This window comes from Heteronotia binoei, chromosome 6 (assembly GCF_032191835.1).
Source record: "Heteronotia binoei isolate CCM8104 ecotype False Entrance Well chromosome 6, APGP_CSIRO_Hbin_v1, whole genome shotgun sequence".
Lineage (NCBI taxonomy): Eukaryota > Metazoa > Chordata > Lepidosauria > Squamata > Gekkonidae > Heteronotia > Heteronotia binoei.
The window spans coordinates 149,639,413-149,665,489 of NC_083228.1; the positions used below are offsets into that span (position 1 = coordinate 149,639,413).

Genomic DNA, 26,077 nt, shown 5'->3' on the forward strand with positions numbered 1-26,077 from the left:
AATTGCTGGGGGACAGAAGGGTGGAGGGGAGCCGTCAGCTGCAAAAAGGCAGCAGAGAGAGGCGTTCTCTTGTCTCTCTTTTTCTTTTCTTTTCTTTTCTTTTCTTTCAAAAGTTTATAGAGGATTGCAAAGATAAACAGAACAACTGTTATGGATAAGCATTGAGAAGTACAGCTAAAATCACTCAGACTGGAAAATGAACTAAAAATCAACACAAGGAAGAGAATGAATACTTCAATAAAGGATATAGAACATAACTAACCAAGTAATTTGAGAATTCCACAATAAAATCAACAGTTTTAATACTAAACGAAATACTAGCTTAATAAAGCCAGTTTGGTGTAGTGGTTAAGTGTGCCGACTCTTATATGGGAGAATCGGATTTAATTCCCCACTCCTCCACTTGCAGCTGCTGGAATGGCCTTGGGTCAGCCATAGCTCTGGCAGAGTTGTCCTTGAAAGGGCATCTTCTGGGAGAGCTCTCTCAGCCCCACCCACCTCACAGGGCGTCTGTTGTCGGTGGGGAGGGAAGAGAAGGTAAAGGAGATTGGGACTGCTCTGAGACTCTAAGATTCAGAGTGAAGAGCAGGATATAATTCCAATATCTTCCTCTTAAATTACTACATAAAAATTTCCACTCGTGTCATAGCATAAGAAGCCTTGTGGAATAGAGAAGATAGAAAAGGGTTAAATGTATTAAAAACAGAGCATCGGCAGGTGAGACTGGCTATAGGGAGGAATCTCCTGTGAGAAAATGCAGTCTACAAAAGGAAACCACTTTACGGTAAAATGGGAAGGCGATGAAGGTGATTCCGAGCGTTGTAGGTGATCAGGAATTCTGTCCGTGATGAAACGTTCCCAGCCTTTCATGAGCCAAGCAGTTGCGGTGGGAGCGAAGGACACTTTCCATGATGAATCTCCCCTTGACATTCTGCCCTGCAAGAGGATGGTGACCCCCACCCTCCCCACGCATCCTTGTCAACCTCTCTCATGTCACCCCGCAGTCGACGTTTCTCCAAGCTAAAGAGTCCCAAGCGTTTCAATCTTTCTTCATAGGGAAAGTGTTCCAACCCTTGAATCCTTCTAGTTGCTGGGAGGAGGGGCAGCAGCCAGATGAAACACCTTCAGGGGCCCACAAAACGGCACTGCCCCCAGAGCTGCTCAGGGGGCCGAGAGAGAGACTTACCCAGTGAGTGGCCTCAAACATCTTCAGGTCCAGCGGATCCCCCTGCAACTGGCCGTCCAGCAGCACCAGGGAATGGCAGCTCACCATGGCTCCACAGGCCGGGCCCCAGGGCACCAGCCTACTCCCCAGGGAGAAGCGGCAGGCCTCCTGGAAGCTGGGGCAGGAGAGGGGAGGGGGACACATGCTGAGCTTCCCAAACAGATCAGAGGCTCAGGCGCAGAGAGGAGGAGGAGAGACCCCAGGAAGAAGAAGCCTGAGCCCACCAGGGGGCGCCCTCTGTTCAACCCAAGGTCTTCCCCCAAAGCCTTCCTGTACATCCCCAAAAGCACCTCTGATCTGGCCGCAGGCCCACCCGGGGTCAGAAGGGGTGTCTGTTTGGTGTATCTGGGAGAACTGGGTTTGATTCACCCCTCCTCCACTTGCAGCTGCTGGAATGGCCTGGGGTCAGCAAGAGCTCTCGCAGGAGTTGTCCTTGAAAGGGCAGCTGCTGTGAGAGCTCTCTCAGCCCCACCCACCTCACAGGGTGTCTGTTGTGGGAGAAGAAGATAAAGGAGATTGTAAACCACTCTGGGACTCTGATTCAGAGAGAAGGGCAGGGTATAAATCTACAGTTTCTTCTTCTTCTGCACAAAGCAGCCCATCCCTAGTCCTTCTGTTCCTCTTAGAAGCTCCCCCCGTAGGGAGGGGGCCAAGGGTCTCCAATGTGGGGACGGCAGCGCAGCAAACGCCCTCAGCGGACAAAACCTTGCAAGCGGAAGCTGTCCTGAGCCGATGCCAGAAGCATCCCAGAACCTGTGGGGCTACTTTTGGACAGCAGGTGGCAGTTTTATTCTTGATTCATTAAAGTATTTTTATGCTGCTTTTCCACCGAATCAGGTTTCCCAAGGCAGCCCACACAAAAACACCGAAACTTTACTCAACAACAACAACTTAAAAACACACACACATTGGAAGTTATGAAAGAATTAAATTAAAGCATATAAACAAAAGAAGACCAGAAGCTGGGAGGAGGGCCAGCAGCCGTTACTGGAGGCATGCCAGATGGAACAAACAAAGGCTTTCGCCGCTGGCACTCCCTGAGTGGCACATGCCCTTTTATGCGTGGCCTAGCTAAGAAAGAACTTCTGCAGGAGCCAAAACCTTGGGCCAGTCCAATACGAGGCTGGAATAGCCCCCCGCCCCAAGTCCAAGAGATGGGGGAGGCCAGAAATCCCAAGAGGCCAAGGACACAAGAGAGAGGAGGGGGGAGTTACCTCTGTCCTTTGGCCAGGACAAGGCCCCAGAGATCCAGGCCATCCTCCGTCAGTGTGCCAGTCTGTGGAAATGCACAGGGAAGATTTCAGAACCAGGGGAACGAAGGAAGGAGGGAAGGAGGGAGGGAGGGAAGGAGGGAGGGAGGGAAGGAGGGAAGGAAGGAGGGAAGGAAGGAAGGAAGGAAGGAAGGAAGGAAGGAAGGAAGGAAGGAAGGAGGGAAGGAAGGAAGGAGGGAGGGAAGGAGGGAGGGAAGGAAGGAGGGAAGGAGGGAAGGAAGGAGGGAAGGAAGGAAGGGAGGGAGGGAAGGAAGGAGGGAAGGAAGGAAGGAGGGAGGGAAGGAAGGAGGGAGGGAAGGAGGGAGGGAAGGAGGGAAGGAAGGAGGGAAGGAGGGAGGGAAGGAGGGAAGGAAGGAGGGAGGGAAGGAAGGAAGGGAGGGAGGGAAGGAAGGAGGGAAGGAAGGAAGGAGGGAGGGAAGGAAGGAGGGAGGGAAGGAGGGAGGGAAGGAGGGAAGGAAGGAGGGAAGGAGGGAGGGAAGGAGGGAAGGAAGGAAGGGAGGGAGGGAAGGAAGGAAGGAAGGAAGGAAGGAAGGAGGGAAGGAAGGAAGGAGGGAGGGAAGGAGGGAGGGAAGGAGGGAAGGAAGGAGGGAAGGAGGGAGGGAAGGAGGGAAGGAAGGAGGGAGGGAGGGAAGGAAGGAGGGAAGGAAGGAAGGAGGGAGGGAAGGAAGGAGGGAAGGAAGGAGGGAAGGAGGGAGGGAAGGAGGGAGGGAAGGAGGGAAGGGAGGGAGGGAAGGGAGGGAGGGAGGGGCGGGCCAGGGGGTCTACTGCCCACCTGGCAGCCATGCTAGGTTTGGGGGGCTGGGAATGGAAACCCAGGAGAGCAAAGGGCTTGGGATTCCCTTGGGATGCAAGATCTCTGACCCAGATCTCTGCGGCCTCTCTGGCCACCGATACTCCTTGTGTGCCCCTCTCTGTGTCTGCCTGTGGCCAAGAAGTGCCCCCTGTCCCTGCTCCTTCTTTGCCACCCTCCATGTTTCTGTGGTGGGAACAGGGGTATGACCCACTCTCTGTGGGGTCATGTCCCCCCCAGAACAAGTAGCTATGCAGTTGTGGGGGGAGGCTCCTAGATGCTCTATGATGCTTGTTGCAGAAGTCACTGGCACAGCTTTTTGCACCAACCTCAGCCATTCCTGCATACAGTCGTTCCAGCCACAGGTTATTTATTTATTTATTTATTCTATGACTTCTATCCCGCCCTTCCCATAAAATGGCTCAGGCTAGACTGCTGCAACACACTCCACATGGGGCTGCCCTTGAAGACAGTTGGGGAACTGCGGTGACTACAAAATACAGGCACTTTGAGTCCTTGTTTTTTTGGAGCCCACTGCAATGAACAGCTAATGCTGTCCCTGATATACCCACTGGCGATCCTAAAGATCTTGGATTCAAGGTCCAGGAAGGAGAACCTTCCCCCAGATCTCCCTCTGGTCAGACTGAGGGCTGGATGAAGGTGTCTCCTTTTCATGGACCAAGGAAACCTGGACTCTTGGAAGCTCGTATCCTGAAACTCTTGTTGGCCTCTAAGGTGCTAATAGACTGGCATTAAGCTCATCCTTTCTTGTATCCCGGGGGAGGTTTTACAAAAAGGTTTTAATGTCCCTCTGACAGTCGTTTTTAGCTGTGGGGGTGATGGGGCATACAAGTTGTCTGACAACATTGCAAGAAAAGTCACATAGGAGGGGTACACAATCTGCCAGTTCCTACGCACAGTGGATGGTACACGGACTAGGAAGGAAATCCACCCTTCAAGGGAAAGAGGGTGTCTCTGCTAGGCAGGGAAAGGCACAGGGATGTGTGGCAAGGGCACATGCTCAGGGGGCGGGTCTGTGACAGGGGCCCTGCCAGAAACCCAGGCCCCAGCAGCTGCCCCCCCCCGAGTATGCTGGTGCCAAGGCCTCCCTCAAACTGTCAATCTGACCCGGGTTCTCTCTAAGGAATGGCATTCACCAGGGGTAGCCATACTGTATTTTTATTTTTTATTTTTTATTTATATCCCGCCCTCCCCACGGAAGGCAGGCTCAGGGCTCTTTCACACATGCGGCTCTTTCACACATATTGTGTAGCTCTCAAAGTCCCCATTGCCACATCAGCTAGCTGAGAGAAGGCAGTTCTCTCTTTCAATCACTTAGAATCATAGAGTTGGAAGGGACCTCTAGGGTCATAGAATCATAGAGTTGGAAGGGACCTCTAGGGTCATAGAATCATAGAGTTGGAAGGGACCTCTAGGGTCATAGAATCATAGAGTTGGAAGGGACCTCTAGGGTCATAGAATCACAGAGTTGGAAGGGACCTCTAGGGTCATAGAATCATAGAGTTGGAAGGGACCTCTAGGGTCATAGAATCATAGAGTTGGAAGGGACCTCTAGGGTCATCTAGTCCAATCCCTTTCACAATGCAGGAAACTCACAAACCCCTCCCCCTAAATTCACAGGATCTTCATTGCTGTCAGATGGCCATCTAGCTTCTGTTTAAAAACCTCCAAGGAAGGAGAGCCCACCACCTGCCAAGGAGGAAGCCTGTTCCACAGAGGAACCACTCTAATGGTCAAGAAGTTCTTCCTAATGTTGAGCCGGAAACTCTTTTGATTTAATTTCAACCCACTGGGTCTGGTCCTACTTTCCGGGGCCACAGAAAACAACTCCACACCATCCTCTATAGGACAGCCCTTCAAGTACTTGAAGATGGTGATCCTATCACCTCTCAGCCGCCTCCTCTCCAGGCTAAACACTCCCAGCTCCTTCAACCTTTCTTCATAGGACTTGGTCTCCAGACCCCTCACCATCTAGTCCAACCCCCTGCACAATGCAGGAAACTCACAAACACTTCTCCAAGCCAAGCCAGGTGGCAGCTTAGAGGATGCATTTAAAGTTGATTTCTTTCCACCTCTCCCTCCCCCCCGGTCCCCATCTATTTTCCTCCCTCCCTCCCTCCTCAAACATCTGAAGTTTATTCTGTCTGGCTGTTCTGTTAAGTGAGTTTGGCCACCCCGGCACTGACTCTTTCCACTGAGCAGATGAGATATTTGTGAGTATTCCACGGCATCGCAGCTAGAGAAGGCCTGGCAGAGACCGCCAGCAGTCAGCAGCAGCCTCCTTTCCCCCTGCTTCTCTCCAGCTTTATTTCCTCCCCCTGTCTGGCTCCAGGGGGAAACAGAGCACCACCCCACACCTTGTCAAAGCAGACGAGGTTCAGCTGGCCGCACACGTTGATCCGCTGGGGGCTGATGCAGAAGATCCCTTTTCTCTTCAGCCGCCGCTGCGTGTAAATGATGCCTGTGGTCAAGGCAGCGGGGAGGGCAGGAGGGACAGCAATGGTGATCACATCCAGGGCCTTCTTCACCACCTCGCCAACCTCTTCCTGGCACAAGACGGAGCAACCAGGTCATCCAAGAGCAGAGCAGAGCAATGGCTCTACGAACAGGCCGGTGCAGAACCCGGCCTGCAGCACCCCTCAAGAGAGCCACTGGCCTGAGGACTCTTCAGGCTGCCTTTGGGTCTAGGGTTGGCAGGTCCTGGTGGGGAGATTCCTGGAGCTTTGGGGGGTGCAGCATGGGAAGGGGGGATTTGGGGAAGAGAGGGACCTCGGCCGGGTAGCATGCCACAGAGTCCGCTCTCCAAAGCATCCATTTTCTCCAGAGGAACTGGAGACCAGTTGTAATTCTGGGAGATCTCCAGGCCCTACCTGGAGGCTGGCAACCCTGCTCTCATTCCATGCACAGAGGAGGGAGATGTGCCCAAAGTTGAAGGAAGTACCGCACATATTTCAATCTGTCCTCCAATTTCTGGGTTTTCCCTTTTCCTTAGACCCCATCCCCCACCCCAGGGCCTCAACATTTCTAGAAATTGTATATCTTCATTAAAGGAGGGCCGGGAGACCCACAGGCTGAGCTGAGATGCTGCACGGGATGAGGCACACAGGGTCCTCTGAGTTCATGTACCCCACACCACACTGGACTGTGGTTACGCCCAGCTCTAGAGCTTCAAGTCTCTTCCAGAACTTTCCATGATGTTCATTCTAATACAGTGAAACGCCCACAATTCAAGGGCACCCAATTCCACTCCCAAAGGGTCATGCAGGCATTATTTGGACATCTGGATCTAGGGTCAAGAAAATTCCTGGGAAGAAGTACAGGAAACTGGCTGTGTGGAAAAAACAAGGGTAGCAAAGAAGAGGAAAGAATTTGGGGAAATGTAATTGGCAGTCCTTCTGGACTCTCTGAGGGAGGGGGAGGCTTCCAAAACGCAAGGTATACAGGACAGAATCCAAAGTGAACTTGAACAGAAATCCTGAAATCCACCACATTTACACCTAGGGTTGCCAAGTCCAGTTCAAGAAATATCTGGGGACTTTGGGGGTGGAGCCAGGTTGTGACAAGCACACTTGAACTCCAAAGGGAGTTCTGGCCATCACATTTAAAGGGACCGCGCACCTTTGAAATGCCTTCCCTCCGTTGGAAATAATGAAGGATAGGGGCACCTTCTTTGGGGGCACATAGAATTGGACCCCCTAGTCCAATCGTTTTGAAACTTGGTGGTGTTTTGAGGAGAGGCATTGGATGCTATGCTGCAAATTTGGCACCTCTATCTCAAAAAACAGCCCCCTCCAAAGCCCCAGATACCTGCAGATCAGTTCTCCATTATACCCTATGGAAATTGGTCTCCATAGGGAATAATGGAGTGCCCAGCAGACATTTCCCTCTCCCGCTTTCTGATGTCCCTCCAAATCGGGGGATTCCGTTCCCCCACGTGGAGATTGGCAACCCTATTTACTCCAAATGTTGATTCAGCTCAAGCACTAGAAGAATTTCTTCATCTGCCCCGTTGGGGGCTTCCTGCCTCCCCACCCCAACTTACCCCATTGAGTGCAAAGACACACAAGGTGTACACCATCCCAATCCCAGCAATTCCAATAAGGAACATGAGGAACCGAATCGCGTCCCTGTAGAGCCGGAAGTTCATGGGTTTGGGGTACAGGATGGATCTCACCAGGTCCCCTTTGGCAGTGTTGAAACCTGCGAAGGCAAAGAGAACCCACAAGGTGTGAGCAAGCAGGGGACACAACAAGCCACTTTCCAAACAAGCCCCTAAGAGACAGGACAGGATCGTGCACCAAATACGCCGTTGAGCGGCTTTCAATTTATGGTGGCTCTATAAATGAACGTTCTCCAAAATTTCCTATCATTGAGAAGGAAGGAAGGAAGGAAGGAAGGAAGGAAGGAAGGAAGGAAGGAAGGAAGGAAGGAAGGAAGGAAGGAAGGAAGGAAGGAAGGAAGGAAGATAGATCAGAGTTTCCCCACAGCAGCCCACAGTCGATGCTTGCAGGGTTGCATGCCCCAAGGGCCATGGAGGCATCTTCTGAATGCCCTCTCTCCTAACAAGCTTTAAGGCCGTCCCCAAGACAGAGGCTGCCACCGCAAACTGCCCAATCAGATGTTTGCTTCTCTCCACAAGGCACATTTCTAAAAACACCCCCATGTCCTCCTGAGGCACAGCACTGACCGGTCCGCAGCACCACTGCCTTGGCGGGCTCCTTGCCATCTCCCTTGGCCTGGATGACCTGGGTGCCGCAGAAGAGGACATGTCTCCGGAAATCGTCCACACAGCTCGTCTGCCAGGGCTGCTGACCGTTGTCTCGAGGCAGGCCAGTCTTGGTGACAGGAATGCTTTCCCCTGGAGGAGACCAGATGGGGCTAAAAGGAGCAGATCTGGCTCCTGTTCCGGGAGACCCCCTGGCTTCTGGGGCCTGGAGGAGCTATGCTAATGGATGTCACGCATGGCTTTGACTTCATCTGCCTCTGCTAGACAAGTGGAAGTTCATGTCACTCTTGTCTTGTGCCCAGAAATCAGACTGGTGGTGTAATCTGGGCGAACTGTTCTACCACCTTTCCTCCCCTGGGCTAAACAAGGAAAAACTCTCCCCAGTAGCAATCAGCGGCCATTCCACAGCTGTGGCTGGCTGGTCACGTTTCAGCTTCGTTGCAGAGACACTGTTGCAGCCACACAGGCCCTGCGTGCCACGAGCTCCAGGGCTGAAGGGGTGGAGAAGTGCCTCCGCCCTACGTGGGGCTGCCCCTCCCTTCTTCTGGGCCTTCAGCCTCAAACGCTTCTCCACCAAGTGCTGGGCCAAGAAGGGAAGCCCAGCTCTTCAAATTAGACTTGCTTTGGGTGTCAGACAGTCTAGGGCTGTGATCACACTCACAAAATAATGCACTTTCAATCCACTTTTAATTAGGCTTGCCAATCCCCAGGTCCCAGCGGGGGTTCTTCTGCTTTCCCAGGCTCCTTCCCACCCCCAGTCAGCTGGCTGGCGGAGGGGAAGCCCCGCCCCTAAAGCCACCATGTGACTTTCCCCCTCCAGAGGCTCCATTCTCCAACTGAAAGGTTTCCTCTTGGGATGGGGTGTCTGTGTTACTTGGAAGAAGCTGGCTGCAACTCGTGAGTAGAGAGGCCAATCCCTCGCTTCAGAGTCGCCAGAAAATGGGGCGTGGGAGGGCGGAGAGGCGGGAGGGGAGGAACATCTGCTGAGCACTTCATTATTCCCTATGTAGAAATCGATTCTCATAGGGTATAATAGGGAATTGATCTGGAGGTTTCGGGGGCTCTGGGGGACCTGTTGTTTGAGGTAGAGGCACCAAATTTTCAATATAGTATCTAGTGCCTCTCCCCAAAGTACCCACCAAGTTTCAAAACGATTGGACTAGGGGGTCCAATTCTATGAGCCCCAAAAGAAGGTGCCCCTATCCTTCATTATTTCCTATGGAAGGAAGACATTTAAAAAGGTGTGCTGTCCCTTTAAATGTGATGGCCAGAACTCCCTTGGAGTTCAATGATGCTTGTCACAACCTTGTTCCTGGCTCCACCCCCAATGTCTCCTGGCTTCACCCCCAAAGTCCCCAGATATTTCTTGAATTGGACTGGGCCACCCTACTTTTAATGCACTTTCCAACTGGACTTTGCCAGTTCACAGAGGAGGAGGAGGAGGAGGAGGAGGAGAAGAAGAAGAAGAAGAAGAAGAAGGAGAAGGAGAAGGAGAAGGAGAAGGAGAAGGAGAAGGAGAAGGAGAAGGAGAAGGAGAAGGAGAAGGAGAAGGAGAAGGAGAAGGAGAAGGAGAAGGAGAAGGAGAAGGAGAAGGAGAAGGAGAAGGAGAAGGAGAAGGAGAAGGAGAAGGAGAAGGAGAAGGAGAAGGAGAAGGAGAAGGAGAAGGAGAAGGAGAAGGAGAAGGAGAAGGAGAAGGAGAAGGAGAAGGAGAAGGAGAAGGAGAAGGAGAAGAAGAAGAAGAAGAAGAAGAAGAAGAAGAAGAAGAAGAAGAAGAAGAAGAAGAAGAAGAAGAAGAAGAAGAAGAAGAAGAAGAAGAAGAAGAAGAAGAAGAAGAAGATGATGATATTGGATTTCTATCCCGCCCTCCACTCCGAAGAGTCTCAGAGCGGCTCACAATCTCCTTTCCCTTCCTCCCCCACAACAGACACCCTGTGAGGTAGATGAAGATGTTGGATTTATATCCTGCCCTCCACTCCGAAGAGTCTCAGAGCAGCTCACAATCTCCTTTCCCTTCCTCCCCCACAACAGACACCCTGTGAGGTAGATGAAGATGTTGGATTTATATCCTGCCCTCCACTCCGAAGAGTCTCAGAGCAGCTCACAATCTCCTTTCCCTTCCTCCCCCACAACAGACACCCTGTGAGGTAGATGAAGATATTGGATTTATATCCCGCCCTCCATTCCGAAGAGTCTCAGAGCTGCTCACAATCTCCTTTCCCTTCCTCCCCCACAACAGACACCCTGTGAGGTAGATGAAGGTATTGGATTTATATCCCGCCCTCCACTCCGAAGAGTCTCAGAGGGGCTCACAATCTCCTTTCCCTTCCTCCCCACAACAGACACCCTGTGAGGTAGATGAAGATATTGGATTTATATCCCGCCCTCCATCCCAAAGAGTCTCAGAGCAGCTCACAATCTCCTTTCCCTTCCTCCCCCACAACAGACACCCTGTGAGGTGGGTGGGGCTGGAGAGGGCTCTCACAGCAGCTGCCCTTTCAAGGACAACCTCTGCCAGAGCTATGGCTGACCCAAGGCCATGCTAGCAGGTGCAAGTGGAGGAGTGGGGAATCAAACCCGGTTCTCCCAGATAAGAGTCCGCACACTTAACCATTACACCAAAGTAAAATCCAGTTGGAAAGTGGATTGAAAGTGCACTATTGAGTGTGTGCGATCGCAGCCTATAGCCAGCCTTTCCTCTGAGCTGTGATGGGTTTTAATCCTCTGACCTAGAGAGTCATTTTTTGTTGCTTAATTCAATTATGTCTTTTTTCCTGTGAGGGAGAAAGAAATCAGTCTGCCCTCTCCCAACTAACAAGGGGTAGGTGAGGGAGAAAGCGGTTTCCTGAGGAAGAAGACAATTCCAGGCATCGCAGTGCACAAGCGTCAATACAAAGACCTGTTAGAGTCTTGGCATCTGCTAGATTATAGGCTTGACTAGCTCTAAAGTAGCACGGCGGCTGGAATCCATTTTTCTCTCTTAATCCTCTTCTGTTTCCTGTTGTTTCTCTAGGTGTTTGACATTGGCTGCTACCAAGAGTTACTTGCGCCATATTTTTGTCTGGCTCCCCACGATAACATCTGGGCAGGTGAGGCCGCAGTCAAAACTGGGGGTTCAGTGGCTTCATCTCATTTCTACACCTTCCTCTTCAGTGAGGAGGACCCTTACATCCTTCCCCTCTCCTCCGGTTTATCCTCACAACAACAGTCCTGAGGGGCAGGTTCCTCTGAGAGCATGTGACTGACCCAAGGTCACCCTGTGAGTTTCTGTGGCAAAGAGAGGAGTCCTACTCTGGCCCTCAAAGCACTCCACCACACCGGAGATCTCTGCAGACTGCAGAGATCAGTTTCCCTGGAGAAAATGGTGGCTTTGGTGGGTGGAGTCTACAGCATTATACCCAGCTGAAGTCCCTCCCCTCCTGGACCCCACACACAACAGGTTCCACCCACAAAACTTCAGGACTTTCCAAAGCCAGAGCAGGCAGCCCTTGTCAGGGGGCCCAGATCCAGGGATCAGCTGCTCCACACTGCTACCTGAGTAGTACAGGGTGTGTCCCGGGCGCAGACAGCAGGCACCACCTCCGGCCCAGCCAGGCTGGGCACCCTGGGAGGTAGGGTTGCCAAGTCCAATTCAAGAAATATCTGGGGACCTTGGGGTGGAGCCAGGAGACTTTGGGGCGGAGCCAGGAACAAGGGTGTGACAAGCATAATTGAACTCCATTTAACTCGCATTTAAAGGGACAGCACACCTTTTTAAATGTCTTCCTTCCATAGGAAATAATGAAGGATAGGGGCACCTTCTTTTGAGGCTCATAGGGGGGTCCAATCATTTTGAAACTTAGGGGATACTTTGGGGAGAGGCACTAGATACTATACTGAAAATTTGGTGCCTCTATCTCAAAAAACAGCCCCCCCCAGAGCCTACGAAACCTCCAGATCAATTCCCCATTATACCCTATGAGAATCGATCTCCACCTAGAGAATAATGAAGTGTCCAGCAGATGTTCCCTTCCCCCGTTTCTGGCGACTCTGAAGCGAGGGATTGGCCTCTCTACTCACGAGTTGCTGCCACCTTCTTCAAAGTAACACAGACACCCCATCCCAAGAGGAAGCCTTTCAATCGGAGCCTGAAGCCTCCGGAGGTGGAAGGGCACATGGTCCTCTGGGGGCGGGGCTTCCCCCCATTGGCCAGCTGACTGGGAGCAGGAAGGAGCCTGGGAAAGCGGAACATAAGAACATAAGAACATAAGAGAAGCCATGTTGGATCAGGCCAACGGCCCATCAAGTCCAACACTCTGTGTCACACAGTGGCAAAAAATGTTATATACACACATACACTGTGGCTAATAGCCACTGGTGGACCTGTGCTCCATACACTGTGGCTAATAGCCACTGATGGACCTGTGCTCCATATTTTTATCTAAACCCCTCTTGAAGGTGGCTATACTTGTGGCCGCCACCACCTCCTGTGGCAGTGAATTCCACATGTTAATCACCCTTTGGGTGAAGAAGTACTTCCTTTTATCCGTCTTAACCTGTCTGCTCAGCAATTTCATCGAATGCCCACGAGTTCTTGTATTGTGAGAAAGGGAGAAAAGTACTTCTTTCTCTACTTTCTCCATTCCATGCATTATCTTGTAAACCTCTATCATGTCACCCCGCAGTCGACGTTTCTCCAAGCTAAAGAGTCCCAAGCGTTTCAACCTTTCTTCATAGGGAAAGTGCTCCAGCCCTTTAATCATTCTAGTTGCCCTTCTCTGCACCTTCTCTTAAGCTATAATATCCTTTTTGAGGTGCGGCGACCAGAACTGCACACAGTACTCCAAATGAGACCGCACCATCGATTTATACAGGGGCATTATGATACTGGCTGATTTGTTTTCAATTCCCTTCCTAATAATTCCCAGCATGGCATTGGCCTTTTTTATTGCAAACGCACACTGTCTTGACACTTTCAGTGAGTTATCTATCATGACCCCAAGATCTCTCTCTTGATCAGTCTCTGCCAGTTCACACCCCATCAACTTGTATTTGTAGCTGGGATTCTTAGCCCCAATGTGCATTACTTTGCACTTGGCCACATTGAACCGCATCTGCCACGTTGACGCCCACTCACCCAGCCTCAACAGATCCCTTTGGAGTTCCTCACAATCCTCTCTGGTTCTCACCACCCTGAACAATTTAGTGTCATCCGCAAACTTGGCCACTTCACTGCTCACTCCGAACTCTAAATCATTTATGAACAAGTTAAAAAGCATGGGACCCAGTACCGAGCCCTGCGGCACCCCACTGCTTACCGTCCTCCACTGCGAAGACTGCCCATTTATACTCACTCTCTGCTTCCTATTACTCAGCCAGTTTTTGATCCACAAGAGGACCTGTCCTTTTACTCCATGATTCTCAAGCTTTCTAAGGAGCCTTTGATGAGGAACTTTATCAAAAGCTTTCTGGAAGTCAAGGTAAACAACATCTATCGGGTCTCCTTTGTCCACATGTTTGTTCACCCCCTCAAAGAAATGCAACAGGTTAGTGAGGCAAGATCTTCCCTTGCAGAACCCATGCTGAGTCTTCCTCAATAACCCGTGTTCATCAATGTGCCTACTCATTCTGTCCTTGATAATGGTTTCTACCAACTTTCCCGGTATTGAAGTCAGACTGACTGGCCTGTAGTTTCCCGGATCTCCTCTGGAACCTTTTTTAAAGATGGGGGTGACATTTGCTACCTTCCAGTCCTCAGGAATGGAGGCAGATTTCAATGAAAGGGAAGAACCCCTGCTGGGACCTGGGGACTGGCAAGCCTAGATCAGCTACTCCACACTGCTACCTGAGTAGTACAGGGTGTGTCCTGGGCACAGACAGCAGGCACCACCTCCGGCCCAGCCAGGCTGGGCACCCTGCGGGGACAGCTTCCTTGGCCACACCTTTGCTCCTCAGACCCCCAACCCTGAAAGGCCCTCCACCGTCCACAAAGCAGGAGCCTCAGGCCTGTCCTTACTTCTCCTCTGAATTTCCCTTTGTGCTTGGTAGGCAGAAGATCCCCGCTGGATCCCTGTTCAAGGGACCTCAGGGAGCAGATCCTGGGGAGACCTCAGAGAGCCAGAAGAGGAGGGTCCAGGGGCCACCATGTCTCTGTGCTTGTGGCTCACAGGCAGGGACTCGTAAGGAAGCCAGGAGATTGGGACCTAGGCACCGGCAGCCCACAGGAGCCCCCTGGGTGACCCCGCCAGACTGGATGTTCTCCTTACCCGTCAGCATGCCCTCATTCACGATGCAGGTGCCGTGAACCAGGATAGCATCACAGGGCAGCATCAGCTTGCCCCCCTCCAGGACCAACAGGTCTCCAGGCACCAAGTAGCGCGACTGTGTTGCTTGCAAACCTGTGGAGAGAGAAAAACATCTCTGGGGCATCCATGGAGCTGGAAAGAAGCCACATCCCCTCCCCAGGGCCCACCTGCAGACCCTGAAACCTGAGCTTAGGCGATTCGGAAGCAGGTGCCAGTCGTAGCAACAGGGCAGAGGATTTGGGGGGGTGGGGGGGCTGAGCCTTCCGGGTGGAGGTGGATCGCAGAATCCTAGAGCGGGAAGGGAACTCATCTAGTCCACCCTCTGCGCAATGAGGTAGATCAGATGAGCCTATCTTGGCAGGATCGGTGGGATAGAAATCTCATCAATAAATAAATAAACAATTTATTCACAAGTTCCCTCAGTCTGAACCTGACCCTGTGTGATCCTGATTCTCCCCTCACCCAGGGAAGAAAAGCTCTTTCAGATGGGCACAAAGAAGTCACCCCGCCCTTTCCTGGCCCACCTCTCTCTATTATGAACTCCACCCTCTGGCCCCAAAGGTCCCCAGTCCCCCTGGCCCCAGAGGTCTCTTCCTGCAAAAACACAGGTTTGGAGGAGACCCTTTAGGGGGGAAAGAAGGGCCCACGAGGCCTGGTTTATATCCCCAGATCAGTCACAAGGCCTCTCTCATGCGACTCTTTGCACTCGCATCCAAATGCTGCAGAGGTAGTTAGGCGTAGAAATCCCACAGCCGGGCAGGCCCCGCCCCCCCAGGCAGGGTCAGCAGACTCTACAAAAACACCCTGCCTCAAGAGGTGGTGGGCTTTCCTTCCTTGGAGGTTTTTCAACAGAGGCTAGATGGTCCATCAGTGGGGGGTGGGGGGTGGGCTCCCTCTGGGAATCCGACCCCCCCAAGGAAACTGTATGCGCAATACATAGCCTCTCCTCTCCCGGTGTAGTGAATGCCGCGTGGTCACTGTCTGGCTATGCCTGGCAGATGGTCACTGCAATGGCCTCTCCTGCATTACTGCATCTGTAGCAACACCTTCTCGCTGGTCCCCCCCGTTTTTCACAGAGTTTGCTACATCATGGTGCGACTGAATTGTCCGGCGGTATAACCGGATGGGCAGGCTGGGCCCACCAACCTCGCCAGCCTAAGAGAAGGAAAACTCTAACATCTAACCCAGGCAGATAGAGCTCGTTAATGTAACACCTACCACCTGGAGGACTCGCTGCCGGCGTCCCGGCTTACTGGGCCATGGCAGATGACCCCCAGGTGAAAGGGTGGAGCCAGTACCGCGCACACTGCGCTTCACCTAAAAAATTCCTCTGCGCAGGCCTGAAGGGCATATCCACATACAGAACCCACAACGCATCAAGTCCTGCAGCGATGGGCAAGGGGCGAAACGGCAGGTGGAAGGTGCCACTGGAAGCCGCAGTCCCGATCCTGCATGTAGGCGGTTCAGGGTATTGGTCACCTGATGCTAACCCGGAGACGAAAGCATTTTTCGGCAGCACCCTGAACGACCAAGCAGCCTTATCTAGGGACAGCACTGCTTGCTCCACACGGAGAGGGGCCTAGAAAAGGTGGCCTAAACAAAGCTCGTCTCCTCCACCCCAGTTGGCTAGCCGCAGTCAACGGGCATCCTTACTTGCGGTCAAAAAATAACAACAAAGAAAAGGCATGCACCTGCCTCACAAAGTGTGCAAAGACTAAAGCTTGCGTGTTGGAACATCAGAACCATGCTTGACACAGTAGACAGTGGTCGCCCTGAACGACGCTCTGCTCTAGTTGCCCACGAACTTCTCAGGTTGAATATCGACATAGCAGCTCTCAGTGAGGTCCGTTTCCCTGAGGAAGGTAGTCTTCAAGAACACGGTGCTGGCTATACCCTCTACTGGTCAGGTAAGTCAAAGGCTGAGAGCCGCCTTTCTGGCGTTGGCTTCATGGTCAGGAACTCCATTGCCTCCAAACTCGAAAACCTGCCAACAGGTCACTCAGATCGCATCATGTCCATGCGCCTCCCACTTCAAAACAAGCAGCATGCAACACTCTTCAGTGTGTATGCCCCAACCCTTCAAGCAGATCCTGCAGAAAAGAACAAGTTCTATGCTGATCTATACAACCTCGTACGGAAGACCCCTACAGAGGACAAGGTGATCATCCTTGGCGACTTCAATGCCAGAGTAGGTAAAGACTTGGAAGCCTGGAAAGGAGTACTTGGCAAACACGGCATTGGCAACTGCAATGACAACGGGCGCCTCCTGCTAGAATTCTGCATGGAGCACCAGCTCACCATCACCAACACTATCTTCCAGCAGAAGAACAGTCTGAAGACAACCTGGATGCACCCACGGTCCAAGCACTGGCACCTTATCGACTACATTCTGGTGTGCCAGAGAGACCTTCGAGATGTCTTACACACCCGAGTAATGCCCAGTGCTGAATGTCATACGGATCATCGTCTTGTACGCTGCAATCTCCGTCTTTACTTTAAACCCACACCCAGGAGAGGAGGTATCCCTCGGAGGAAGTTTCAGGTTGGCAGTCTCCAGTCAGCCGAAGTTAAAGCTGCTTTCCAGGCAAAACTCCAGTCAAGAATTGAGGACCCCAGTTGCCCCACAGACCCTTCTCCAGAAGCACTCTGGGAACACCTAAAAACTACCGTCCTGCAGATCTCTGAAGAAGTCCTCGCGTTCTCCACAAGGAAGAACAAGGACTGGTTTGATGAGAACAATCAAGAGATCCAAGATTTACTGGCGAAAAAGAGATCTGCCTACCAAGCACATCTTGCTCAGCCCTCCTGTCCTGGGAAAAAAGCAACCTTTCGCGCTGCATGTAGCAACCTCCAGTGCAAGCTTCAAGATATTCAGAACGATTGGTGGACCAAGCTTGCAGAGAGAACCCAGCTGTGTGCAGACACTGGTGATTTAAGAGGGTTCTACGAAGCCCTGAAGGCAGTATATGGTCCATCATATCAGGCTCAGAGTCCCTTGCGTAGTGCAGACGGCCAAGTGCTCCTCACAGACAAGGCATCCATACTGAACCGGTGGTCGGAGTATTTTCAGGTTCTCTTCAGTGCCAACCGCGTAGTTCAAGATTCAGCAATCCACCTCACCCCACTTTAACCAGTGAAAACAGAGTTGGATGAGATCCCCACCCTAGAAGAGACTGTTAAAGCCATCAAGCAACTGAAAAGTGGCAAGGCAGCAGGAGTTGATGGAATTCCACCAGAGATCTGGAAGCATGGGGGCACAGTACTACATAGCACACTTCACAAAGTACTTGTCACCTGCTGGGAACAAGGCAAACTACCACAGGACTTTCGCGATGCAATCATCATCTCCCTATACAAGAACAAAGGGGAAAAGTCAGACTGCTCCAACTACCGGGGGATAACCCTGCTCTCCATCGCAGGCAAAATCCTTGCCAGAATACTCCTGAACAGACTGGTGCCCGCCATTGCAGAAGAACTCCTCCCAGAGAGCCAGTGCGGCTTCAGAGCTAACAGGAGCACCACCGACATGGTATTTGTTCTCAGGCAGCTCCAAGAGAAATGCAGGGAACAGAACAAGGCTCTGTATGTGACTTTTGTCGACCTTACCAAAGCTTTCGATACCGTTAGCAGGAAAGGCCTGTGGCAAATCTTGGAACGTTTAGGATGTCCCCCAAGGTTCCTCAGCATGATCATCCAGCTACACGAAGACCAGCGAGGCCAAGTCAGACACTGCAACGACCTCTCGGAGACCTTCCCAATAGGCACAGGTGTAAAGCAAGGCTGTGTTCTCGCACCAACTCTCTTTACGATCTTCTTTAGCATGATGCTTCAAAGAGCCGCAGTAGATCTAGATGATGACGATGGTGTCTACATCCGCTATCGCACCGATGGCAGCCTGTTCAACCTGAGGCGACTAAAGGCCCACTCCAAGACAATGGAAAAACTCATCCGAGAGCTACTATTTGCTGATGATGCTGCACTCCTCTCCCACTCGGTATCAGCTCTGCAGCATATGCTGGGAGTCAGGTCCCCCTGCTTTGGGAGAGCATGTCTTGAGCAGGGCCTGGCCTGCGGGCAGATGACCCACCCCCTGGAGACCCCTTGGTCAGGCAGAAGCAGCCCTTGGGGCAAAAGGCCCAGAAGACGGGGCAGCAGAGCACAAGGAGAGCCCTTCTGGATCAGACCTAGAGTCCATCTAGTCCAGCAACCACACAGCAGCCTACCAGTTTCCTGGAGGAACAACAACAGGGGCTGGAGCAGTCCCGTAGCTAGTGGCCGCATGGTGGTGAGAGCAAGAAGCTGGAGAGGCTGGGGGCCACCCCTCTTCCTCTCCCCCGTGTGATTTAGATTATTGGCTCGCCGTTTCAATGGTGCAGGCCAGGCAGTGGCAGCTCTCGGGTGCCCCTCTAGGACAATTCAATTGCCCAGAAGTGGGAGGGAGAGGGGCGGCCCTGGGACGGGGATGAGGGTCCCAAAAGCCCTTGTCAGGGGGCCCACCCCATGGGCCCCTGGTGAGCTACAGGCCTGGGATGGAGGCTGAGGCTTGTCTCCTGGCACTGGGATCCAGAGGTTGATGACTGCCTCTGGACATGGAGGTTCCCCTCATTCACCCCTGACAGACCTCTCCTCCGTGAATTTGTCGAACCCTCTTTTAAAATGTTCTACGTCCCGGGCCCTGGCTGCACCCAACGGCGGCGAATCCCACACTTTAATTCCTTTTGTCTGCAGCAGGTGGCTGTTGAATGGCTCTCCTTGTCTCTCAAGAAACAGGAGACAGCAGAGGGATTAGGGCGGGAGGAAGAGCTCTAGCCCAGAGCCCTGACTCAGCCAGGGCGGCAAAGGACCATCCCTCCAGAAACCACCAAGAGACCCACCCAAAGCAAGTATCACTGGTGAGGTGCCAGAGGAAAAACCAGGCAGCCTTGCCAGTCAACTTCCAGTGCAAAGCCTGCACATTTTTGACTTTCTCACCTGCCCACAGGTCCCTGTGCCAGTCTTGTGGGCAGTGCTGTGGAAGAAGGTGGCCCGACATAAAGACAGGGGTGGGGAGTGGTTAGAGTTTCAGACTAGAACCAGGGAGACCCAAGTTCGAAACTCCATGCTGCCTTAGAAGCATGAATGAGCCTCTCCCTCTCTGAGTGAAGGGCAGGGTATAAATCCAACCTCCTCCTTTTCTTCTTCTTCTCCTTCTGGCAGAGTACCCCCTCCCCTATGTGTCTCTCGCCTCTGGGTCCCATGCAGGTGGGGCGGCGGAACGTTCTGCTCCCTCCCAGCCGGGCCAGGGCCGGTCTGCCCCACAGACGACCCCCCACGGCTGGCCTGAGTCATCCCCCCAAGCAGCTTCTTGTGAGCCACGGCGGACTGGCTGCCCAGGACTGCTGGGGCAAGAGGTCGAAGCAGCAGTCTGGGCTTGGTTTGTGGCTGGAAGCAGCTTCCAGGAGCAGGCCGGGCTGCAGAACTGGCCTTCTGAGCTGGGGCACAAGACTGGCACCCGCAGGTGCCCTCCTGGGGCAGACCCTGCTGCAGAGGTGGCCAAGGTCACCACACAGTCCCAGCTGACCACCACTGGCATGGGAAAGGCTTCTTCTTTGCGTCGTTCCAGCACAGAGGGCACTGTAGGCTGTTTCCCTGCAGAACGCAGTCTGCTGGTGTGAAAAGGAGGAGGAGGAGGAGGAAGACTACAGATTTATTCCCCACTCTTCTCTCTGAAGTGGCCCCGTGGCGCAGAGTGGTAAAGCAGCAGTACTGCAGTACTGTGATCTGAGCTCTCTGCTCACGACCTGAGTTCTATCTTAGCGAAAGCCTGTTCAGGTAGCCGGCCCAAGGTTGACTCAGCCTTCCATCCTTCCGAGGTCGGTCAAAGGAGTCCCCGACTTGCTGGGGAGAAAGCATAGATAACTGGGGAAGGCAATGGCAAACCACCCCATAAAAAGTCTGCCATGAAAACATTGTGAGAGCAACATCACCCCAGAGTTGGAAACGACTGGTGCTTGCACAGGGGATCTTTCCTTTCCTTCTCTCTGAATCAGTCTCAGAGCAGCTTACAGTCTCCCTTATCTTCTTCCCCCACAAAAGACACCCTGCGAGGTGGGTGGGTGAAGGGCAAGCCTCCCACAGGATCTCAGAGTCTACAGATCTTGCCACCAGCTGGTCATATGGACATATGAAGCTGCCTTATACTGAATCAGACCCGCCTGGGTCCATCAAAGTCAGTATTGTCTACTCAGACTGGCAGCGGCTCTCCAGGGTCCCTTCCTCTGCAGCCATCCTGTTCCTCCCAGCAGAAGCAGCTGCACAGAACTGTGGCCTCCTGTAACGTCTCCACCAGGCTGAGCTCCCCTGGCCCTTTGGGGGGGCATCTGGCACCCACAGTCTGCTTCTGACACCAGCTGTCCCCTCGTGCTTCCTTGGGGTGCGCCTGCTTCTGCTCTTGACTGCCTGCCTGCCTGTCAAGATGAGACGTGTCCTTTTCTGAGAGACAGGAAGGAGAGAGATGTTTCTCAGGTACAGGTTGACCTTCCAGTTTTTCCCAGCCCTACTTCCTGTTGAACTGGCTGCAAAACCTCACACCACAATGGCTGTTGCGAGATCCAAATCTCTGTTGTTTTGAGGAGGTTGGCCGGATTGGAGCTTCTCACTTAGGTTTGTCGGGTGGAACTCACTGCTACAAGAAACTGTGATGACTAATCCCGTGACTCATCAAACCTGCAATGTCATCATTGCCTAAGGCGATGGTTATAAAGTCTAATGGAATGCTGCCTACTTAAATCATCTCTTTAATATTTTACTGAAGGGTATGGCAATTAGCACCGATTGTTTTAATTAATGTTTTTATTGATCTTGTTTTATTCGCATATGCTGTCAGCTGCCCTGAGCCTGCCTGTTGGGGAGGATGGGATAGAAATAAACTGAACTAAACTAAATGAATCACTTTGTTTTTAAGTTCCTTGGCTTCATCATCCACCCAAAGGGAGACTGCAGCCACGAAATCAAGAAGGCGATTGAGACTGGAGTATGGATGGTCCTGGAGAGCCTGCATTTAAGTAGGAAAAATCCCATGCATGGTTATAGGATGGGGGAGACTTGTCTTAGCAATAGTCTGTGCGAAAAAGATCTAGGGGTCTTAGTGGATCATACACTGAACATGAGTCAACTGTGTGATGCGGTGGCTAAAAAGGCAAATGCAAGTTTGGGCTGAATCAGCAGAAGTCTAGTGTCCAGATCACGTGATGTGATGGTGTCGCTTTACTCTGCTCTGGTAAGACCTCACCTGGAGTCTTGTGTTCAGTTTTGGGCACCACATTTTAAGAAGGATATAGAGAAGGTGGAACGGGTCCAGAGGAGGGTGACGAAGACGGTGAGGGGTCTGGAGACCAAGTCCTGTGAGGAAAGGTTGAAGGAGCTGGGCATGTTTAGCCTGGCAAGGAGGTGGCTGAGAGGTGACAGGATCGACATCTTCAAGTACATGAAGGGCTGTCATCTAGAGGATGGTGTGAAATTGTTTTCTGTGGCCCCAGAAGGTAGGACCAGAACCAATGGGTTGAAATTAAATCAAGAGAGTTTCCGGCTCAACATTAAGAAGAACTTCCTGACTGCTATAGCGGTTCCTGTGTGGAACAGGCTTCCTCCTTGGGAGGTGGTGGGCTCTCCTTCCTTGGAGGTTTTTAAGCAGAGGCTAGATGGCCATCTGTCAGCAATGAAGATCCTGTGAATTTAGCGGGAGGTGTTTGTGAGTTTCTTGCATTGTGCAGGGGGTTGGACTAGATGACCCTGGAGGTCCCTTCCAACTCTAGGATTCTATGATTCCTCCTGCTTGCAGGTTCTGAACCACACCCGCCTGGGCCAGCCAGGAGCCCTTATCACTCCTGCCATCCAGGTGTTGAAATCAGGCCATCCAGACCTTATCACTCCTGCTCCAGGTGTTGAAACCACACTCACCTGGGCCAGCAGGAGCCCTGGGGGTTCTACACCTGTTACTGGAGGCTTTTAGCCTTCCAGGTTCTCCTCTGAGGTTACTTTGAAGCTCACGATAGAATCATAGAGTTGGAAGGGACTTCCAGGGCCATCTAGTCCAACCCCCTGCACAATGCAAGAAAACCACAAATGCCACCAGGATTTGCATTGCTGTCAGATGGCCATGCAGCCTCTGTTGAAAACCTCCAGTAAGTAACTCCAGACACTAAAAGATGGGAAAGGTTTCACATTTCATAAACTGCTCCCGTTACAAAGGGTGTCTGCTGGACTGGAAGTGTTCTTCAGGCCCACACCGGCAATTAAAAGAGAGAAACCTGCTCCACTCATGCAGCCCCAGCACACAGTTCTTGCCTGCAGGCTTGAGGAGGAATCTCCATCCCACACCAGGCAGTCCATGTGGTGGAAGGACTGACCGCACAGCTCCTGCTCAGCTGTTGAGGGGCTAGCTGGCCCCCTACTCTCCCAGTGAGGCATATTTCCATACTTCCTGGCCTCAGCCCATCAGGACATGGCTAGGTAGCAGCAGACGGAATCAAGGGTGATTTTCTGAACAGCCCAAAGCCACAGGTGAATGCAGTCGCAGGCTGGGCCAGGAAACGGATAAACCCACGGCTTTTTTTTAGCAGGAACACACAGGAACGCAGTTCCGACTGGTTCGGCATCAGGGGGTGTGGCCTAATACGCAAATGAGTTCCTGCTGGGCTTTGTCTACAAAAAAAGCCCAGGATAAACCCAAAAAACCCATCAAGGCTTAATGGCGGCTATTCTTTACAGAGTGGCAGCCAGGAAGCAGCTAGAAAAGATTCTTAAATGCAGGCCTCGGATTCAGCAGGAGCTCACCGGAGCACAGCTCCTGGACCTTTCTGAGAGTTCCGCCTCCTCCTTCCCACCTCGTCCATTGAATAGGAGGTGCAGCTGCAGAACAATCCCTGGATGAGCTCCACCACCTGTTTTTTCTACAAAACGACCCCTGCTTAAATGTAAGGATGACTTAGGTGAAGTTAATTCATGCCATGGAAGTCCTTGTTCTGTGAAGGCTGCGGAATGAAGAGGGCTGACAGGAAGGGAGTTGAAATGCGGCACTGGAGAGAAGTTTTACGGATACTGTGAACGGCCCAAAAGACCAATCAGTGGGCTGTAGATCAAATCGAGCCCGGACTCTCTCTGGAAGCGAAAAGGACCAAACTGAGAAGACAAGAGTCCCTGGAAAAGACAGGAAAAGTTGGAGGCAGCAGAAAAAGAGGAAGGAAGACCCAACGGGAGAGAGATGGACGGACTCCAGCAAGGGCCTCCCCTCTGCTTGCAAGTCCGGAGCAAGGCCCTAAAGGAGAGGACATTTTTGAAGGTGAATCCCAAGGGTCGCCAGAAGCTGGAAGCAACTTGTTGGCACTTCACACCCACAAAATCACCTCAACTTCTCTTTTTAAAGGTTCAATGAGGATCTGCAGCTTGAGGTAAATACTTGGCTGCTCTTGGCTGAGCTACAGGTTGCTTTGAGTCCAGCCTCCCGTCTCACGCAGTGGCCAACCAGTGAGACTAGGGGACCAAACAAAGAGGGCATTGAGGCTGAGCCCCCCACCCCCCGAGCCCCAGGTTTCAGAGGGTGACCACCATCAGCCGCCGTGGCATTTCTCCCACTCTCTGTTTGGCATTTGTACTTGCAGGGGGCAGTGCCAGGCACTGGCCCAGCTAGAGCCTCCCGTTTTTCTAGGCGGTCCTGATTTCTGCCTTGCTTCAGTCCACCCTGCAGTGCCTGTGGGGTGAAAAGGGACGAAAGGGGCAGAAGAGCCAGTGGGCTCCATAGGCAGAAGAATTAGGGCTCCCACGTTCCTGCTGGGGATCCCCTGGTTCAGTGGGCCCCAACCTGCTGGCAGGGATCCCCCCTCCCAAAGAGCCCACCGCTGTGTGGTGCAATGACATCACCTAGAAGTACATTGTGCAGGGGGTTGGACTAGATTGGTGTAGTGGTTAAGTGTGCAGACTCTTATCTGGGAGAACAGGGTTTGATTCCCCACTCCTCCACTTGCACCTGCTGGCATGGCCTTGGGTCAGCCATAGCTCTTGCAGAGGTTGTCCTTGAAAGGGCAGCTGCTGGGAGAGCCCTCTCAGCTGCACCCACCTCACAGGGTGTTTGTTGTGGGGGAGGAAGGTAAAGGAGATTGTAGGCCACTCTGAGACTGTGTCCTTGAAAGGGCAGCTGCTGGGAGAGCCCTCTCAGCTGCACCCACCTCACAGGGTGTTTGTTGTGGGGGAGGAAGGTAAAGGAGATTGTAGGCCACTCTGAGACTCTGTCCTTGAAAGAGCAGCTTCTGGGAGAGCTCTCTCAGCCCCACCTACCTCACAGGGTGTCTGTTGTGGGGGAGGAAGGTAAAGGAGATTGTGTGAGCCGCTCTGAGACTCTGAGGGTGGGATATAAATCCAATATCTTCTTATCTTCTAGATGACCCTGGAGGTCCCTTCCAGCTCTAGGATTCTAAGTGATGCATCGTGCTGGGCACGTCACGCGGGATGCTCTAAGAATTCACTTGAAACTCTTATGGTTTCACGTGGGGACATTCTAGCAATTTGGGGGGAAACTCTCTTGTATGCTGGCAGCCGCAGGGGGACTTGGCAACCCTAGGGGGAATGGCTGTGGTCTGGAGGGAGGGCACCTTCCCCCTCCCCTCTCCTTCTGGCACAGGGCCCAGAGAAACCTCTCAGCTTTAGTAACACAGCACTGGGAGCAGGTGGATTTGGACACCCCACCCCCTCCTCTGGCTCAAGATGCCAGAAAGACCCCGGAAGAGGCCTCTGGGCCTCCAAGAGGGAGCTCACCTGCCTGTTTCCTGCACACCTTGACCGGGACGCTGTTGTGGGACTCCACCAGGCGATGCAACTTCACAGATTGCTGTCGGGCAGGAAGGGAAGAGGGCCCAGAGCCCCATGAGGCTGGGAAGAACTCCCCCCCACCCCCACCCCCCTCCCTGCAGCGATTCACGTGGATGCCTGGAAAGAGGCAGTCGGGATTCCACCACCCTCGGTCCTTCCCACGTGGGAGCCAGAGGGAGCGTCTCCCCTCCCAGACAGATTTGGGGGCTCAGACTTTCAGGGGGGCACCACATTGGGAAGTGGGTCTTGGCTGCCCAGGATGGGCCCGGGGGGAAAACAGGCAGCCTGCAAAGCAGAACAGCTCTGAGGAGAGACGCAACAGGGCCGGTTGGGCAGAAACAGAGGAGGGAAGCCCCAGGTCAAAGCTTAGGGTTGCCAATCCCCAGGTGGGGGCAGGGGATCCCCTGGTTTGGAGGTCCTCCCCCCCCCACTTCAGGGTCATAAGAAAGTGGGAGGGGATGTCTGCTAGGCACTTAATTATTCCCTATGGACCGATTCACATAGGAGATAATGGAGAATGGATCCATGGGGGGCTGTTTTTTGAGACACAGGCACCAAAGCCGCAGCATAACCTCCAATGCTTCTCCTCTAAACACCCTCCAAGTTTCAACAAGATTAAACCAGGTGGTCCAGTTTTATGAGGAAAGAAGGTGCCCCTCCCCTTCATTATTTCCAAAGGAGGGAAGGCATTTAAAAGGTGCGCAGTCCCTTTAAATGTGATGGCCGGAAATCCCTTTGGAGTTCAGTTATGCTTGTCACACTCTTGCTCCTGGCTCCACCCCCAATGTCTCCTGCCTCCACCCCCAAAAGTCCCCAGATATGTCTTGAATTGGTCCTGGCAGGCTCTGCCCAGTTCTGGCCACTGCAGCCTCTCCTGGGCAAGACCGGTCTACCATACAAGGGGACCTGCCACAAGGGCCA

General features: G+C 52.7%; 1 protein-coding gene across 1 annotated transcript in view; it reads right to left on the reverse strand.

Moving 5' to 3' along the window:
* LOC132574509 (probable cation-transporting ATPase 13A4) overlaps positions 1–26,077 on the reverse strand; it is an 86,468-nt gene that overhangs the window by 20,048 nt on the left and 40,343 nt on the right. Inside the window, exons 8-14 of the mRNA XM_060242872.1 lie at positions 25,103–25,175; positions 14,276–14,407; positions 7,995–8,165; positions 7,350–7,507; positions 5,665–5,853; positions 2,440–2,501; positions 1,187–1,340 (exon numbers count right to left, since the gene is read on the reverse strand). Of these exons, the coding sequence (XP_060098855.1) occupies positions 1,187–1,340; positions 2,440–2,501; positions 5,665–5,853; positions 7,350–7,507; positions 7,995–8,165; positions 14,276–14,407; positions 25,103–25,175 (939 nt within the window). The remainder of the gene's footprint in view (positions 1–1,186; positions 1,341–2,439; positions 2,502–5,664; positions 5,854–7,349; positions 7,508–7,994; positions 8,166–14,275; positions 14,408–25,102; positions 25,176–26,077) is intronic.